We start from the raw sequence: 17,796 nt of genomic DNA on the forward strand, positions 1-17,796 counted from the left end.
TTCGGTGAGCTTCACATAATGCTAAAAGAAAGGACATTCAGGTGATGTCAAAAGAAAACTAGAGAACTGAGAGGCAAATTTGAGCATTTAAAACAAATTATTTTCCTTCCCATTGTTTGCAAGGAATTCCTTTAGAAGAACTGAGCTCTCTGAATAAAACACACAGAAGATAAAGAAAAAAGCAAAAGTAGCAGTTGGCCTGTTCTTTATTCATTGGGCTCCTACATGAGTATCATCAAGGGTCATTACATTGTCTGCAGGCAAAGATAAGGGTTTTTTTCATTAGGGAGTCAAAACTCACAGTAGAAAGGGTCAGAATAAAGGATAATACTTGAGTTGTGGTTGTTGTGGTTTTATCACAAGATACAAGATTTTTCCCTGACTGAGGTATGTCATGGGCACCCCTGGTCAGAAATGGTTATCCGATTTGGATTCTCAGTGGAGATAGTGAGGTTCCCCTGGGTGGTAGGAGACAACAAGAACTAAACTACTTAAACTAATTAGTGACATAGGGTGTGCCCTCAATAAACAGTTACTGGGAGCAGATGAAGAATAAAGTTAGGTGAATGGGTAAAGGGGCTCAGGGGAAAGAGAATGGAGAGGAGAGGCAAGATCTAAGGAGCCAGAGACGGTGCGCAGTTAGTTCCCTGTGGTGGTGAGGGCCAATGAAATTTGGGACACAGATGATTAATACTCACTTTTAAGTTGTTTTCGAGTTGGAATTTAACCCCAACTTTTCAGCAAAGACAAAAACCTTATGTTGGTTGGGGGATTTGGGGCACAAAGAGGAGCTCAAGGAATCAAGACATAAAGTGAAACTGACGATTTCAGCAAGAAATGGAAGTCATAGGAAAAAGTGATCAAAAGGTAAGAAGCACCTAGGAGCCCACATGGATATTGACAGGGGAGTTGTGTTTCTCCCAGTGGGAGAGGTATCAAGCTTATTAATTGGGTATCAGAAATAAGTATTTAAGAAAGCAGATAGGACTGGAAACTTCTTCCCCTGACCCCACATTCAGAAAGTTGGGCCACAAATGCATGAAACAGAGAACATGTGATACAGCAAGAAGTACACATTTGCAGGGTATGGCAGAGCCAAAGGGAAGGAATTACTCTTGCCCTCTCCATTGCACCCTCAGCCCTAGCCGTTTGCTTCCCCTCTCTCTGCCAGTCCGATGGATGTAAACGAAATGACTTCTCCATAAGGCGCTCCCCTCTAAGTGTCTCCAGGTCTCTGAGGAGGTTAAAGGTTCCCACTTGCCCAGAGGGCTCCTTCCTTCTCATTAACTCAGAACAGGAAGCAGCAAAGAGGTTAGAATCCTACTCAGGAGAAAGCCAGAGGCCAAGAGGGAGCCACAACCTGTGGCCAGTTCAGGGCCTTTCATGACAAAGGCCTCCCAGATTTCCTAGAATCTCAGCAGGAGCAAGACCAGTTGCCTCCTGCAAATCTCACTGGCTACTCCTTTCCTCAGCCTTCAGCACCACAGGGCCCCAGGTTCACACATGAATTAGCAAGAACATAAAATTTTTACTTGTCCAAGTCATCTTCGTGAAGAAATTGGCTCTCCATGCAGCTAGACCTGAACCCCAGTGCCTCTGGAAATTAAGGAGGTGTGTCACAAGGGCTGGAGGTCTAGGAGGCCCCAGACCTGCTCAGACCCCTTCGGTACTTTAGAACTGGCTGCTATTATCCAGACTCAGGGAATGGCAGGCAACCAGTATGACCTTCCTTTCCTCCTGTTTAAAACTCCATTGTTACATTTACCTTAGCTTTCTACCAACTGCCCCCCTCATCTATTTTATCCTCTTATTTCAAGGGTCCCCAAAGCCAATTCTACTTGATTCATTTGCCCCAGCTCTGCATTCAAGCCTTACATTGACAAGTCCCCAGCACTGAAGACCCTCCCTTCCATCTCCTCACTGCAGGCCTCTTGGTCTAGGAAGTCTCTCCAAATTAATTCCTTCCCCTGTCTGAAATTTCTTAACTCTCCAGCCCATCAGGATAAAGGAATTTAGAATGTACTAAGTGTTCCAAAGACCTGGCTAAGATTCAGCTTGATGGTAATAAAAAGAGAACATATTTGTCTCAAAGAAAGCAGAATTTCTCTATCTACATGAGCACCACATTCTTCAAGCAAGTTACTATGGAAAGCCATGATCATCCCAAATGGACTTCCAATGCTCCAAAATTCCCTTTCAAATTGATTTTCGGAACCAGTTCAGGAGATGGATAAAAAAGGGAGCTTCATGATAAAGTAACAAAATCAACTTTTCAGCCCATACCTATCTCCACCTTATTCCTCACTGGTGCTTCTTAATGATAGTTGATCATTTCCAAATACTAACTCACCTTTCAGTGAATGGTACGTGATGTCACTTTGAGGTTATTCCAAGATGGAGACATTGACCCTGAGAACATTTTCCTGGCAGGCATATATTAAATTCAGCTGGTTTACTTTCTCATCATACCTAGTGCACTTGACCAAGCTTCTACCAGCTCAGGGAAACAACTCAGCACTGAGTTGTTTCATGGGGACTTGACGGATGGACCAGTGAAGTCACACACCAAATATAGCCCCTGTGCACACATGCCCACACAAACCACACACCACACATACTATTCACACAGAGACACACACCACACACCACTACACCCACACACACACCACACACCACACACACACGCATACCCTGTGCTCTCCTGCAATCGGAGGCTTCGCCCAGCTCAGGCCGTCCAGTGTCTGACTCTCTCACTGGCTCAGTTTCAGATCTTCAGGAATGTAGCACTTCCTCTCCCTACTCTCCTGACCACTCAGCCTGAGTGTTTCATCTAACATTCCCCCTTCTCCCCTCCCCACATCCCTGTACTACTTCGGACCTAACTTTTTTTCTCTTTTAGGTACCCCCCACTACAGGCTATATTAATATCAAATTCTGTAACTTATTACCAAGCCTGGGCTGTGAGCTCTATGAGGGCAGAAACCCTGTCACACTTACCTCTCTGATGCCAGTTCCCTGACTCTGCAGAAGGGCTGCAGCCCCAGGCTACCTGCTTCTGAATTCTTGATGTTCCTCCCATCAAAGGCCTCTATACCTGCCTTTGATATGCAAATTAATTCACCCACTAACACCCAACTCTTCTGTATTCTCACCCTGGACCACTGAAACTACCTTCCCTTCCTTCTGAAGACCCTCCAGAAAGCCATCAGTTAAACAGAGTAGCACCTAAATCTCATTAAGCCAAATGTTCCCCGTATCTTAACTCATCTTCAAGGCTCTTCCAGCAGGGTCCTACCATGGACTTCTTAGGAATTTGAGGCCCAGTGCCAGCCCTCTTCACCATGGAACCCCAAAAAGACTCTACCTTTAAGAATATGCAAGCTCTCTTCCCTAACTCAAGGAATCACTAGGAAATCATTAAAAACAGTATGTGGAAGAAAATATGTGAAGAGGCAAAGGAAAAAGAGAAACAAAATCTATGCAAGAAATTGAAAGAAATTTGATGTGAGCAAGGCAGGGTCCAGACGAGGGAGCAAGGGGGGTTGAAAAGGAAGGGACGGATAGGAGCCTGTGTGAAAGGACACGCAAGCTCGCCACACAGTTTGTGTGTTAGAAGTCACTTGGACAGCGGGTAGATGGAAGCTGAGACAATCAGAGGAAAAGTCAGTTATGAGGCTGCTTCTTTAGTAGAGATAAGAAATGGCCAGACCCAGAGCTGAGGCGGAAGCCCTGGAAGTGATAAAGGGACAACAGGCCAAAAAGAAGAATTGATAAGACCCCATGTCCTCATAAGGTAGGTGGTCGGGGAGAAGCAAAAATGTAAATTACCCTCCAATCTCTATGGAGATTCCTGGGTGAACGTTGGTGCTGTCAGAATAGAAAACAGTGGAGGAGGATAAGCAGGTGAAGGGAAGAAGCTGGATGAACCAGTTTTCAACCTGTAGGGTTTGATAGACTTAGACATCCTGTGATTGCCCACAGGCTGGTGGGTATTAACGTTCAGGAAGGGGGCTGGAATGAAGATGTGGGAGTCTAGGCATAACTCCAAGAGTGAGTCACACAGTGGAGCATGTAAGAGGAGCGGAGAAAGGGGCTAAGAGTAGAATGCTGGAGAATATTGAAGGGGCAGAGAAAGAGGAGTCAAAGGGTGGCAGGAGGGGGCCAAAAAAAAGGGAGGGGAGAGAGGGAGGGAGACAGAAAGAGAAAATGCACCTCAGCATTTCAAAAGCCCAGTGGTTAGCAGTGTCACAGCCCTACATGCCAGCAAGTGGAGGCTGTGTCAGGGTGCCTGGCAATGACTGTCCCTGTCCCAGGGATGGTAGTGGGAACATTATGGGGTGGCAAGAACATAAAGTAAAATGAGGGTGTTGAGGGGAAAAAATGTTTTGTTCCAAAAATCTTGGTTGTAAAAGGATTGGAAAGAAGCTAGACAGATATAACATAAAGGAAACATTTGTCTGTTTATTTTTAAGATGCTTTGTGCTGAAGGGACAAAGCCCAGAGAGGTTCACAATTAACCCAGCACGGGGTGAGGGTGGCCTATCCAGAGCACAGGCCAGAGCCTCACCTTGTCTACCCATCTGAATCTGAGGTTCTCCCATTTAAACTTTTCCCCATTTCCTACCACATAACTCCCACTTTCTAACCACCCATGATCTGGATCCACACTACTTTTCAAATCTAACTTCCCCAGACTCTACTTCTTGCATCCTTCATCAGCCTTACGAATTACTTCCTATGCCTCCACTTCGGTTCCCCTGAATACCCTTCCAGGTCTAGCATGCCTCAGGCCCCAGCTGCTCTCTGAAGTCCCACCTCAAACCCACTCTAGTTAATTACGAAGAAGGCCTCAAGGTTTCCATGATTCTGTGCTGCAGGCTTCTCCCTTTTCATCTAAGCACCAGCCTACCCACACCGGTACTCACACACAAGTTTCTATCATATGATTTTACTATAAGTATAGTTTCTGTCTTGACCTACCACATTCTCCTGAGGGAGAAGCTAGTCACTCCCTCAGCAAGACCTCTCCTCACTTGGGCAGGGTGGGGGAAAAGGGAAGTCAGTGGATGAAAACTAAGGGATGAGGGGTCGTGGTTCATTTTAAAGCAAGGTGATCTTGTCCTGGCTGCTGTGGCACAGTGGACTGCGTGTTGGCCTGCGAACTAAAGGGTTGCAGGTTCAATTCTCAGTCACGGCACATACCTTGGTTGTAAGGCAGGTCCCCAGTAGGAGGTGCATGAGAAGCAACCACACATTGATTTTTCTCTCCCTTTTTCTCCTTCCCTCCCCTCTAAAAATAAATAAATAAAATCTTTAAAAAATAAATAAAGTGATGTGACCTTTCTGCCAATATTACTTTTCCTCTCCCTGAATCACAATCCACTCTAGAAAAATGCCCTGAAGAGACAGGAAACAACTTTGATGAAGCAGGAAAAGACTTGAAAGATGCTGAAAACCTAAAACACCTGCAAGAGAGGGAGCGTCCCCTAAAGCAAGAACTTGAGGTGGGTGAGGCAGGCAGGGAGCTATTATTTCTTCCATCCTCGCCCCCTGCAGCATCCCATGAGGCATCAACAACCAAAAACACAAGTACCAAGTTTCCAGCTTTTTAGTCAAAAAGACACCAAAGCCATTCCTGTCTCTTTGTCAACTTCAGAGTCTTAAATTAGGATGCACAGAGCAGTGGGAGGGTGGCATGGAGAAGTGCAACAGTAAGGTGAAGGGGATTAAAAGGTACAAACTTGAACTTATATTATCAATAAGTCACAGGTATGTAATGTACAGTATAGGGAATACAGTCAATAATATTTTAATAACTTTGTGCAGTGAGAGAAGGTTGCTAGACTTATTGTGGTGATCAGTTCATATGGTATATAAATGTTTAATCACCATGTTGTACACCTGAAACTAATATAATATTGTATGTCAACTATACTTTAATTTTTAAAAATAAAAAAAAATCCAGCGGGCTCTCTGGAGCCAGCCTGCCCCAGGCCTCATTCTGAGGTGTAAACACAGGGAAACAGATACACCCAGATAAGCCCAGCTCCTGTGTGTGTGTGTGTGTGTGTGTGTGTGTGTGTGTGTGTGTGTTGGGGAGAGGGGAGGGAGGCACACGCTTGCTCCAACACAGGGTTTCTAGGGTAGTAAAACTTGCTGCATGCACCATCCTACCTACCTTCCTGTGAGAGAGCAGTTGGTTCCCTCAGCAAAGCCACTCTACCTTAGGGGTCCCAGTGGTGCCTAGGCTGGGGGAAGGGTGGGAGGAGGTTCTCTTATAAATAAAGCAACTCTTTTGCCTTGAATCAGGATCCAGCATAGAGAAATTACAGGAGGAAACACAAAGAATTATTAAGGGAATTGCAGAACCAGTACTACATACAATTAATGCTCTAAAAACACAAGGGTGAAGGTGAGTGCATCCCAAAGTAAGGCCTTGTGGGCCCCAGGATAAGCAACCCCACTTGGCTCCCTCAGGGCCATGTCCCCAGCTCCACCCCACACTGGAAGCCTGGAGCTGCCTTAGCCCCTCCCATGGGAGCTTCCCTCATTTTGTGCCTTCAAATGGCTCCAATTTCTCACCTACATTCAAACTGCATGGTTACCTGATACCAGACCCCCCTCAGCTCTTACCTCCAGCCTTCTCACTGCAGAGCCTGCTTGTTTCTCTTCCTCTCATTCCTGCCCAGGTGCAGAGAGAGGGCATGTCCTTCAGCCCCCCGGGGTGCAGTGAGGTTGGAAAGAAGATGGAGTTGAGGAGGATGGAAGGGGTGGACAGTACCTGGCACCCTGCAAGCCTTATTCATGTTCTCTTTCCTCCCACTCTGCCCTCTCCCTCTTCAACTCCCTCTCCTTTTCCCTTTGTCTCTTTCCTCCCACCTTCTTTCCTCATTTTTTTCTACAGCTATCCTAGATGTCCTCCATGCTCTTATGTAAAAACCCAACTTGGGCTAAACCTGTAATGAGAAGCTGAGAAATAATGCCCAGGAGCACCAGGTTTTAAGTCTGCAGCCTAAAAACAAACCAACAAAAAATAGCTAGTAAACAGAAAGCATCCAACTTGGAGTATACATATGTTGTCCCTGAAGAGAGGTGGGTACAAAGCCTGGCCTGGAGCCCACTGGGTAAAGGAGGCCCCATGAGACTTCAACAGGCACCCTGGCCCTGCACCCTGAACCACAGCCTCCAGACTCAGCCTGCTTAGACAGCACAGGCCCCAGCAAGTTCTTTGATTCACAGCTACCCTCTCACCCATGAGCCTCAATCCCAAAGTGGTTACCTCTCTATTCCTCACTTCCTCTGCTCCATATCATTTTATTGTACATCAAAGTGTTTGTTGAGTGAGACTTTCCATGGCCCTGGAATCAGGCCCACAGCTGGATATCACAGGCCATACACGAGTGCCCCACATTCTATGGGGAACTTTGACATCTGGAACCTTATACCACCCTGACCTCCACCCTGGGACTGACAAAGAGTTTAAAAAGCCAGCCCAACCTCAGTTGATCCCGGGAATATCATTCCCTGCCCAGGGGAGAAGGAGACTTGCTGTGTGGGGAATGCATGTTCCTACCAAAGAGATTTTTCCTGACCACCCCATGGAAGAAGGGAGGGAGATCTTCCTCCCACCCTCCAAGTCACATGAGGGGCTGTCTGAATCACTCACAGGTTGGAGATTAAAACGTTTAAAACGTGGAATCTGCTCAAAAATGAGAAAGAGAGAATAGACAGTGTATATTTGAAAATGTTATTTGCAGGGGCTAAAAATCTGCCAGGTCCTGACCAGTCAGTAAACTGCTGCTTCCAAAGATGATGTTAACCCACAAGGACCAGGATTTGCCATCATGGAGACAGTGAAGAACTGAACACCCATTCCTAAAGGGGTCTTCTGCAGTGCGTACTAAAAATTCAGCCCCAATTATCAAGAAAAAAAAAGTTCAGAAAAAGCAGAGAAAGAGACAGAGACAAAGATAGAGAATGATCAAGCAAGCATTAGTGAACATTAACATGTGGGGACTCTAGTCCCCAGTGGATCTACAAAGAGTATTTTCTGTTATGACCTTTTTTTTTTTGCAAATATTCTGTAAATCTGAAGTTATTTCAAAATAAAAAGTAAAAATATTACATAAAATATATTTTAAAAAAAGAAAAGAAAATCAGGGGATTTCAAATGGAAATTCATATTTTTAATTTTCCTTGAAGAACTAGAATGCCTGTCAACAGTCACCTTGAGGAGGGCAGCTGACCACTACAGGCAGAACAGCACATTCCAATTTGCTGCAGCCCTACCACTTGACTCCCTAGCCTGAAGATGGAGGGACATTTAACATTTATCATTGCACCTACACTGTAGTCAGCCTTACGCCTGGCTCATTTATGTCACTTGCCTGACTACTGTAGGCATTGACATTGGCAACCCCAAACCCTCACCTTTGACTCCAAGTCCCTGTCCAGGCATTGCCAGGTAAAGCAGCAGGACCACATGTGATCCAGAAGAACTGCTTAGACCACAGGCAGAAGGAGGGCTGGCTCTTTGTTCTTTGAGGACTTGCTCTGTGGCTCACTGGAGCTTACCATTTCACCTGTGAAACCAAGAAGAGGAAAAAAAGAGTTCTTCTTATTAAGGCCTAGAAAAAGCTTTATCCTTTTTCCCTCTGGGCCCTTCCTGATGTTCACTAGGCCTCCAAAATTAAAATGTCAAAGGGTACTACAATGGTTTATTTTATGTGTCAACTTGGCTGGGCCACAGCTGTCAAACATTACTTTGGATATTTCTGTAAGAGTGTTTTTGGATGAGATTAACACATAAATTAGTGGGCTTTGAGTAAAGCAGATTACCCTTCATAATATGAGTGGGTCTCACCCAATCAGACGAAGGACTGAGTAGAACAAAAGACTAACCTCCCTGGAACAAGAGGGAATTCTGCCAGCAAATGGCCTTTTGACCTAAGACACAATATCACCTCTTTCCTGGGTCTTTAGCCTGACAGCCTTCATACTGGAACTGCAGGTTTTAGACTAGCCAGGCTCCATAGTCATGTAAACCTATTCCTTAAATAAATAAATAAATAAATACATACATACATACATACACACACACATGTGCATACACACAATTTGTTCTGTTTTCTCTAGAGAACCCTGGCAAGTACTGATTAGTTAAGATTTGAAAAACTACTGTTACAGAGGCCTAATATTTATTACAAACTGGAACTTAATATTCAAGCAGAGAGTGGTGGCTGACAGCTCAGCCCCTAGAAACAGAAAGTCTGTGTTGGAAGCCAGCTCTGCCACTTACTACCTCTGTGATCATGGGCCACTTCCTTAGTGTGCCTTTGCCTTAGTCACTTCATCTGTGAAGAGCAAATATTAATAGTACCTATATCATTGTATTCTTATAAGAATTAAATGATATTAAAATTCATAAGATTCCAAGAACAGTGCTCAGCACATATTACATGCTATGTGTCTGTTAAAGCAGAGTTGGAGTTAAAAACTCTATTGCTTTCTCTTCATACTACCCCCACTGGCCAAGGAGAATGGTCAAGAGCAACAGAGGACTATAACAGAGCTTGGGCCCACAAGAGCTTAGCAGAGACAAGCCATGTGAACTACAGCAGTCAGGGTAAGGTGGTTCTGTAGACACAGCTTATGACTGTGTCTTGGATGTGTGAACTATCTGCCCCAAAAGCTCTGGGTCACTTCTTCCCTTTGTGACCCCTACTACCCCTCCTTTCCCAGTACAGGGTTTCACATACCAGAGGGGGCCAAGGAAAAGACACTCAGCACAGGTCAGATGGAGTGGGGCATATCAGTCTAATTATATTTTATTGACTATGCTATTACAGTTGTCCCAATATTTTTCTCCTTTATCCCCCTCCTCCCTATACCACCCCCCTCACCCTCCAGACTCCCCCCACCCCGACCACCACACAGTTCATGTCCATGGGTCATACATGTAAGTTCTTTGGCTTCCCCATTTCCTATACTATTCTTAACCTCCCCCTGTCTATTTTGTGACTACCTATTCTGCTTCTTATTCCCTGTACCTTTAACCCATTACCCCTCTCCCCCTCCCCACTCATAACACAGAAGGGATTCTTTATGAAAGAAAGATATATATTTGTAGAGGTTTAAGTAAGGACTACCAACAGCAGAGAGCCATTCCCATCCCTAAAACTGAAGTGACAAAAGGAGGAAATGGTTTTCCCTGAGACCAGTTAGAAGAAGGATCAGTAAAACCAGGGCCACTATATAGAAGCTACAGTCACAGAGGAACACTGCCATTGCTACATGATGCAGTATTAATTATTTGTGGCTAAATAACCAATTATGTATTCCAAAACCTAGTGGCTTCAAACAGCATTATTTCTTATCTCACACTTACCATGGGCCAGGAGTCTAGGTGCAGCTTAGCTGAGTCCTGCCCTGGGAGTCTCTGACAAGGCTGCAATAGAGTTATAGAAAGTCTATAAAAGGGTCCATTCCAAGCTCAATCACATGATTGCTGGCAGGATTCAGCTTATCCAAGACTGCTGGACTGAGAGCCTCTATTTCTCCCAGGCTGCAGGCATGAGCTGCCATCAGTTCCTGGCCATGTGGGCTTCTCCACAGGGCAGCTCACACCACAGCAACTCGCTTCACTGAGGCAAGTGAGCTGAGAAGATCTGAAGTAGGGAACATAGGAGGAAATAAGCAAGACAATAGTCATAGTCCTTTTTAACAAAATTTTTATAGAATTTATTGGGGTGACATTGGTTAATAAAATTATATAGATTTCAAGTGTACAATTCTATAAAACATTATCTATACATTGCATGTTCACCACTCAAAGTCAGGTCTCCTTCCATCACCATTTATTCTCCCTTTACCTTCTTCTACCTGCCCACTCTGGAAATGATAAACACCATACTGTTGTCTGTGTTATGAATTTTTTGTTTTGTTTTTTTGTTTTTGTTTTTTGCTTAATCCTTTCATCCTTTTCACCCAGACCCCCAACCTCCCTCCCCTCTGACAGCTGTCAGTCTCTTTTCTATATCTATGAGTCTGTTTCTATTTTGTTCCTTAGATTCTACATATAAGCAAAATCATGTGGTATTTGTCTTTCTCTGACTGGCTTATTTCACTTAGCATAATACTCTCCAGGTCCTTCCAACAGTCATATTCTTTTATAACCTAATATCAAAAGTGACAGACATCCCATCACTTTTGGATTTTCCACTTATTAGAAGAAAATCATTAGGTCCAGCCCAAGCCCAGACAGTGGGCAGTACTCAAAGGCATGAGTGCCAGGAAGTTGGGATCTTTGCAGCCATATTAGAAGTCTACCTATCACACATGCCAAAGCAGGGAGGGAGCAGGAGGAACAAGTGCCTTGACCAATCTCTCTTCTCCTTTTCTGATTGCCCACCAGTGTGTGCCACTGGCCAAACTCAACCAGATACTAGAAGGTAAGGAAGCCCAGGTGACACAACCCACAAAGGTCATCCTTCCAGACCAGGGAAGAGATGGGAGGAGAAGAGATCAGAAGCAGAGCGGGGAGGGAAGTAGGATGGGCAGAGAATTACCAGCACAGGAGAAAAGACACAGATGGGCAAACCGACAGTCATACTGGAGATCAGATACCGTAGAAGACAAGACATCACAGAGAACAGCCCTTCATCCAGATAGAGGGGGTGCATCTCTAGTCTTTAATATATGGATCCATTTCTTTCCCAGGCCCTATAACTTAGGGCAACACTGGACCTGGGCCCTGTTATAAAGTTATGAAAATTTTCTATAGAGTAATTGTTCGTACCTCTACCTCACCCCCATTTATGTCAATACTTGCCTTTTTAATCCCTGAGGCAAATAGGAGGATTAGGAGAGGAAAGGGAATGAGCAGTGACATTTGGGAAGACCCTGCTCTTTGACAGCTCTAATGTTCATGCCAAAGCCCTGATTTCCTCTTAGAAAAAACTTGTGCAAATATCATAGTTTGCTTCTGTTGGTTTTTTTTAATGTGCTTAGGGAGACGGTTTGGGATCTAGAAACAGAGCTTCTTCTTGTATAGTGTACACACAGACACACACGTGCACACACACCCTAGGGCACTCATGCAGTTAAAACTTTCTTCTGTCTCTCAGCCCTCCCCATCACCTTCAAGGCTCCCAGGCCTGGACCCTCAGGTGGGCAGTCAATTGCCAAGTCCCATCTCTGTATTAATTCAATGCATTCCTCTTCTTCATCTACTGACCACCATTAGATGTCAGATAAATCTCAAATATCAAACCACACAGGGAGTAATTAGGGGAGCAATTACTTTAACCCAGGTCCCACACCCAATGTCTGGAGCAGATCAGCTGTCTGACTGTGATGGTCCTCTTACGTGGAGGTTAAGGACAGGTGAAACGGTCTGAAAGAACTCACTCCTCACACCTGTAATGTCCCAGCCCTTTATCTCCTGAGGAGATTAATGTTCTGAAGCCAGGTACCCAAAACACCCTCATGTCAAGAATCTCCCAATACCCCCCTTTCCCACACTGATCTTCAGGGCACCATGAGACAGCAAAGACTACAGGACCACCCAGGGCTTGGTGAGAACACCACCAAGTGGAGAATCACAAATTGGTATCCAGCACCCTATTTTCACCCATCAGCTCCTCAGCTGGCTCCTGTTACTTTGCAGCCCTATTTGATTTAGCATTTAGCAAAAGCCTGAATTGAACCTGCCCAGAAAGATGAACCCTCTGCAAAGTTCAAGAATCCCATGCATCTCCACAGAAATGTATTGTCTATGAAATGCTTTGCCATATGTCATCTCACCACTCTCCTGTACATAGGAGCTGTAACTTCTAGATGACAAATGAAAACCCTAAAGTTTAGTAGCACACGACAGTACACTGTCTTATGTATATGACAAAGCCAGAATGCAGAATCCAGGCCTCTTAATTATAAGCGCAGGGGAGGAAGAATTCCCAAGTCAAAGGGAATTATCTGCTTTTCTGGACCATGGGTCAGCTCCCCACTTGAAGGGAAAGCTAAGTTCCAACTTCAGTGATCTACCATCTTCCTTCAACCAGTATGTCCTCTCAGAAATGTGGGATGCCATTGGTTGGCACAAACATAGAGTTTGACAGGGGTCCCTGTGGGCCTGGGGAAGTTTCTCCTATAGGGAAGATAACTTCAAGAGCAGAAGACAACTCCAGAGAAGGCACATGTGCTTTCAAAGCCGTCTCCTCAAGAGGAGAAATGAGCCATGAACTCAGTTCCCAAAAGTCCTGAGTGTGGCCTCCCATGGAATGGGGCTCACTTAGCCTGGTGAAACCTCTAAGCCCTTGCACTGAGCCCTGTGGAGATCTAGGCAAAAAGTGGCAATGTGATCACCCAGCCCCCAACCTCCTCCTGGACACATGTCAGGATTAAGAATCCTACCACTACCCTCAATAGATACATTTTAGAATCTCCCCAAACCAAACCTGCTCTGCCTCCAGTCCCTGAGATCCCTAAGATGTGAACCCTGAGGGCAGGTGGGTGGAGAAGGAAAGAGATGGCTGAAAGTTAGCAGGGAAAGGACCTCCCAGCAAAGATGCCAGGTATCACCTGGGCCCAGCTCACCTTTGTTGACTTGGCAGGTGACAATCTGGGGAAGAAGGGGTGGAGGACACGGAAGTCACACCCCTCCAAACTTGTTTCCCATTGGTCCTTGGTATCTTTAAAAGGGCCCAGCAGTCCCAGCACTCTATTCTGGACCCTGTGAGGATTCTGTGGTTATACTCACTCCTGACCCTCAAGCATGAGATTCACGGCTCTCCTTCTTCTGGCCACTCTGGTTGGAGCCCTGGTCTGTGCCCGTGAGTATGGCCCTACCCCTGCACCCACCAGGTCCTCAAAGCCTAGGGCAGTCCTAGCTCCTGTCTGTATTCCTCTTCCTCTCCCAGTGCTGTCCTTGCTTCTCCTGCTTCTGCAAGTGACTATTGTCCCCAGTTCTCCACACGTGGCCTCTACCCCACTGTTCAGGAAACTAGGAACCCCCTGGCCCTGCCTGCTTTCTGGCCCATCTCCCCACTGTTCTCCTTTACCCACTCTGATTGTCACACTGGCCTTCTTGCAGGGCCTCTGGGCCAATGCATATAGCAGAAGGGGTTGTCCCCTGCACAAGGGTGCCAGACAAGAGGTGGTGGGGGTGAAATCTAGCCCATGTTCCACTTGCCAAGCAGCATACCCTGCCCATGGCTGTCTCTCAGGATGTCTTTTCTAATTACACAAAAACATTATTTGGGCCTAGGTCCACCCTGCCATTCCTCAAGCTTTAGGACCTTCCTTCTTGCTCTTCCCTCTGCCTGGGATGTTTTTTCTCCCTGTCGCCTTCCCCCAGCCAACTCTGAATGTCACTTGACCAATACTTTCTCATCTGTGAAATCTCACTTCAGGTATGAATCTTCAAAAAAGTCTTCCTCAAAAAAATTTATGAAGGATCAATTAAACCTCATTTGCCCTTATTGCACCATCACACCGGAAACTAAATAATTGTGTAATAGAACATTAGCTCTGTCAGGGCAGTCTTGTCCACCTTTTTCATCATTAAATCCCCTTCACTTAGCAGAGAGCTTTGCATAAATGTTGTGTTGACAGATAAGGGGAATCAGGGCTGGAGTCCAGTCCCATAAACCACTCACATGTGGCCCCATGGCCCCTGCACTGTCATCCTCCACCTCCATAGGCCACAGCCATCTCTGACACAGTCTTAGACACCTTCATGAGCCAGAAACAGGTCAGGAGGAGGACAGTTTCCAGAGGAATATTTCACTTCTCTGAGGACAGCTAACTTTAAAAAAAAAACATAGGAGGAGTTAAACATCAGAAAGAATGACCTGATGAACCTACTGGTGTGGCAGAACATGTTCAACCAACAGGAAATGTATCCCTGTGTCCACAAACATTCCTGAGAGCTCAGGATTGGGAAGGGGAGGGAAAGTGGCCCCAGTGTGGATCAGCTTGATTCTTCACTGTCATCTCTCTTCTCGGTTGCAGATGATACCACCACCGATTACATTCAAGCTGCTACGACTGAGGATTCTCTGAGCTGTGAGTCCTTCTCTCCCTCTGACCACTGCCCTGGGGAAGGTTGAACAGCTGGGATGTCAGTGGAGGATGGGGGAGAACTTCAGGAGGAGGAGGTTGGGTCCTGCTCTGGGTGGTAATGGGAGGTGCGTGGACTGGGATGGGAGAAGGATAAGGAAGAAGTATGAGAACCCAGACAGGCAAGCTTTTAGGGAGAATGGGAAAAAGGCTTATTGTGAACAAAAGGGAGACAGAGATGAAGTTAGATAACAAGGGCAACATGGCACACAGTATTCATATTTTTACCAGCAAACACCTTGTGTGACTCCCAGATCCTTTGCAAGGTTCCTGCTATCTGACCTCAGACCCCATTTCCTTCATGTACCACCCATGTCTGCTAAATTCAATGAACTTCTTTGCATTTCATCCACCTATCCCACACATGCCTTCCCCTGAGCTCTTGTTGACTCCCTGCCCCTAAGAAAGTCCCTTTAGAACATCCTTCTTACCAACGTCCTTTCTTCAACACCCAGTTTCTCTCTACTGTGCTCTCAACCATGACCCGTACTCCTGCCCCAATTCCTCTCCAACCCTGCCCATGGGAAGTGCCCAGCCCTGCCCATCTTCTGAGAGGCTCTGTCTTAATCCAATCAGGCTGTTACAACAAATTACTACAGACTGGCTTAAACAACAGAAATGTATTTATCATAGTTCTGGAGGTTAAAAGTCTGAGTTCAGGGTGCCAGCATGACCAGGTTCTGGTGGGAACCCTCTTCTGAATTGCAAACTGCCAATTTTTCATTGCATCCTCACACAGTGGAAAGAAGGGGAGAGAGAGCTCTCTGCGGTCCCTTCTACAAGGGCCCTAATCTGATTCTTGCGGGTTTCACCTCATGACCTAATTACCTCCCAAAAGCCCCACCTCCTAAACCATCCCATTGGAGGTTTCAGATCTCAACATATAAGTTTGTGGGAGACAAACGCTCAGCCCATAATGGGCATGTAGTGTGTACAAATCGCATCTCCCATAAGAGGGAGGGTGTATGCCATTTCACTTCTGTATCCTGACACCCAGCAAGTGTTAGGTATCTGAGGCCCCGACACACATTCCTAGGAGGGAAAAAAATACCTGAATTTGCTAAAATCAACAAATGGGTGTGTTTGCAGCTAAACTTGAGATCACAGCTCCAGCAGAATCTACTTCACTCCAAGAGACAGCCACGGCAGCCCAGAAGACTTCAGGGGCCGCTGAAGCCCCAGCCAGGATCACCTTACGGAGGCAAGGACTAAATCCCCTGAGTAAGTCTGTCTTTATATCAAACAACAGACTGGAGAAGTCTCTGGCAGCAGGTGTATATGATGCCTCTACCCACAAAGACAAGCCCAGAAGAAGCAGATATTCACTCATTCACCTGAACACAAGGCAAAAACATAGGGTGAACACTGGACCCCTACACAGAAACTCTGCAATAGTAGATTTTGCTGCCAGCACTATACACGTTTTCTTTCCTGGCCCACCCACTTTCCTATGTGAGAAAAGCTGGGCCTCTCAGCAAAACTGCTCCACTTTAGGAATTTATACAGGGATAATGGGGCGGGGGAGGGGTAGTTCTCTTTAAATGAGGTGGCTTTTCTGATGATGATTCTTCTGCTCCAAAATTAGAATCCATCATAGAGAAAAGTTTCTTGCTAGCAGACCAGGCCTTTGATGGAGCAGAAAAGAGAGCTGATGAAGGAATTCAAGATGGAAAACAGCTATTTGAAGGTGAATGCATCCCAAGGCAAAGCCTTGAGGAAACGGGAATATTCACTACCCACTATCCACGTGGTGGGGGAAGGTGGGCAAGATCATGCCCCGACCCCCCAACACCGGAGACCTGGAACTGCCCCAGCCCCTCTCCATCAAAGCTTCCCTTATTTTGTGCCTTAAATGGTTCCAATTTCTCATCTACATTCAAGCTACACAGTCCTCCGATACCGGGTGCCCCTGCGTTCCCAATCCCAGCCTTCCCAGTGCAGATCGGGCTCATTTCTCTCCCTCTCACCTGTTCCCAGGTGGGCGAGGGGACACGTCCCCAGCCTCGGGTGAATCTAACCTCCCTCCCTCTGACTGTGTCAAGCCCCTGGGGTTGCAGTGAGATTGGAAAGAAGATGGGGTTGAGAAGGACGGAAGGGGTGGATGGTGCCTGGCAACCTTCAAACCTCATCCCCATCTCTGCTTTCTTCCAGGTGGAGCTGACTTTATACAAAGACTGAGGAAGATTCTTTTGGATCCAAGAAAATTTTGGTTTCTTAGTATCTGAAAAGATTGGGATCTGGGAACTTAATGCCTTAAACATGTGTGTCGCCCAGAGCAATTAAAACAAAAGCATGCAACTATCGTGTGCCTGTGCTCCGTGGGGTGGGCCCTGAGGAGAGAGGGAGAAAAGCCCTGCCTGGAGCCCAGGCCCTGAGCCAGTCACAGCCTGCCTTCAGCACACTGCCTCTAATAAGCCCTTTTAGTCACACTGAGCCATGGACACATGTGCTGGGCCTCATTTTGGTCCAAATGCCTCTGGATTCCGGTCTGCCACCTTATTCTTTGCACATGGTTTCTAGTGACATTTGAGCATTTCCAAAAATTAAATTGACTTCCAAAGGGCCAGGATTTGTCATTCTGAAAATAGTCAAAGCCTGAACCATTGCTACGAAAGCCACTTTCTTGTGCCATTATTAAAAATGCATCCCTCCTGCCTTCCATTCATAATTTCCACA

General features: G+C 46.0%; 1 protein-coding gene and 1 long non-coding RNA gene across 2 annotated transcripts; one reads left to right on the forward strand and one right to left on the reverse strand.

Annotated features, from left to right (window-relative positions):
• Positions 1 to 6,531: 6,531 nt before the first annotated feature.
• LOC118499066 lies at positions 6,532 to 17,265 on the reverse strand. Its single transcript, XR_004901569.1, has 3 exons — positions 17,006 to 17,265; positions 15,485 to 15,488; positions 6,532 to 6,593 (listed from the first exon to the last, which is right to left on the reverse strand). It is a non-coding gene; the product is annotated as an uncharacterized LOC118499066 (long non-coding RNA).
• LACRT (lacritin) lies at positions 13,714 to 17,418 on the forward strand. The gene is made up of 5 exons (XM_036018884.1): positions 13,714 to 13,832; positions 15,013 to 15,066; positions 16,210 to 16,341; positions 16,706 to 16,807; positions 17,272 to 17,418. The coding sequence occupies exons 1-5, from the start codon at positions 13,775 to 13,777 to the stop codon at positions 17,343 to 17,345; spliced, it is 420 nt and encodes a 139-aa protein (XP_035874777.1). The 5' UTR covers positions 13,714 to 13,774; the 3' UTR covers positions 17,346 to 17,418.
• The last annotated feature ends 378 nt before the right edge of the window (positions 17,419 to 17,796 follow it).

This window comes from Phyllostomus discolor, chromosome 2 (assembly GCF_004126475.2).
Source record: "Phyllostomus discolor isolate MPI-MPIP mPhyDis1 chromosome 2, mPhyDis1.pri.v3, whole genome shotgun sequence".
NCBI lineage: Eukaryota > Metazoa > Chordata > Mammalia > Chiroptera > Phyllostomidae > Phyllostomus > Phyllostomus discolor.

Excerpts from the sequence above, each read along its gene's own strand:
- LACRT (XM_036018884.1), top strand. The coding sequence starts at position 13,775 with ATGAGATTCACGGCTCTCCTTCTTCTGGCCACTCTGGTTGGAGCCCTG. Across the intron at positions 16,342-16,705 it reads GCAAGGACTAAATCCCCTGA|AATCCATCATAGAGAAAAGT; the intron begins GTAAGTCTGTCT and ends CTCCAAAATTAG. Across the intron at positions 16,808-17,271 it reads TGGAAAACAGCTATTTGAAG|GTGGAGCTGACTTTATACAA; the intron begins GTGAATGCATCC and ends GCTTTCTTCCAG.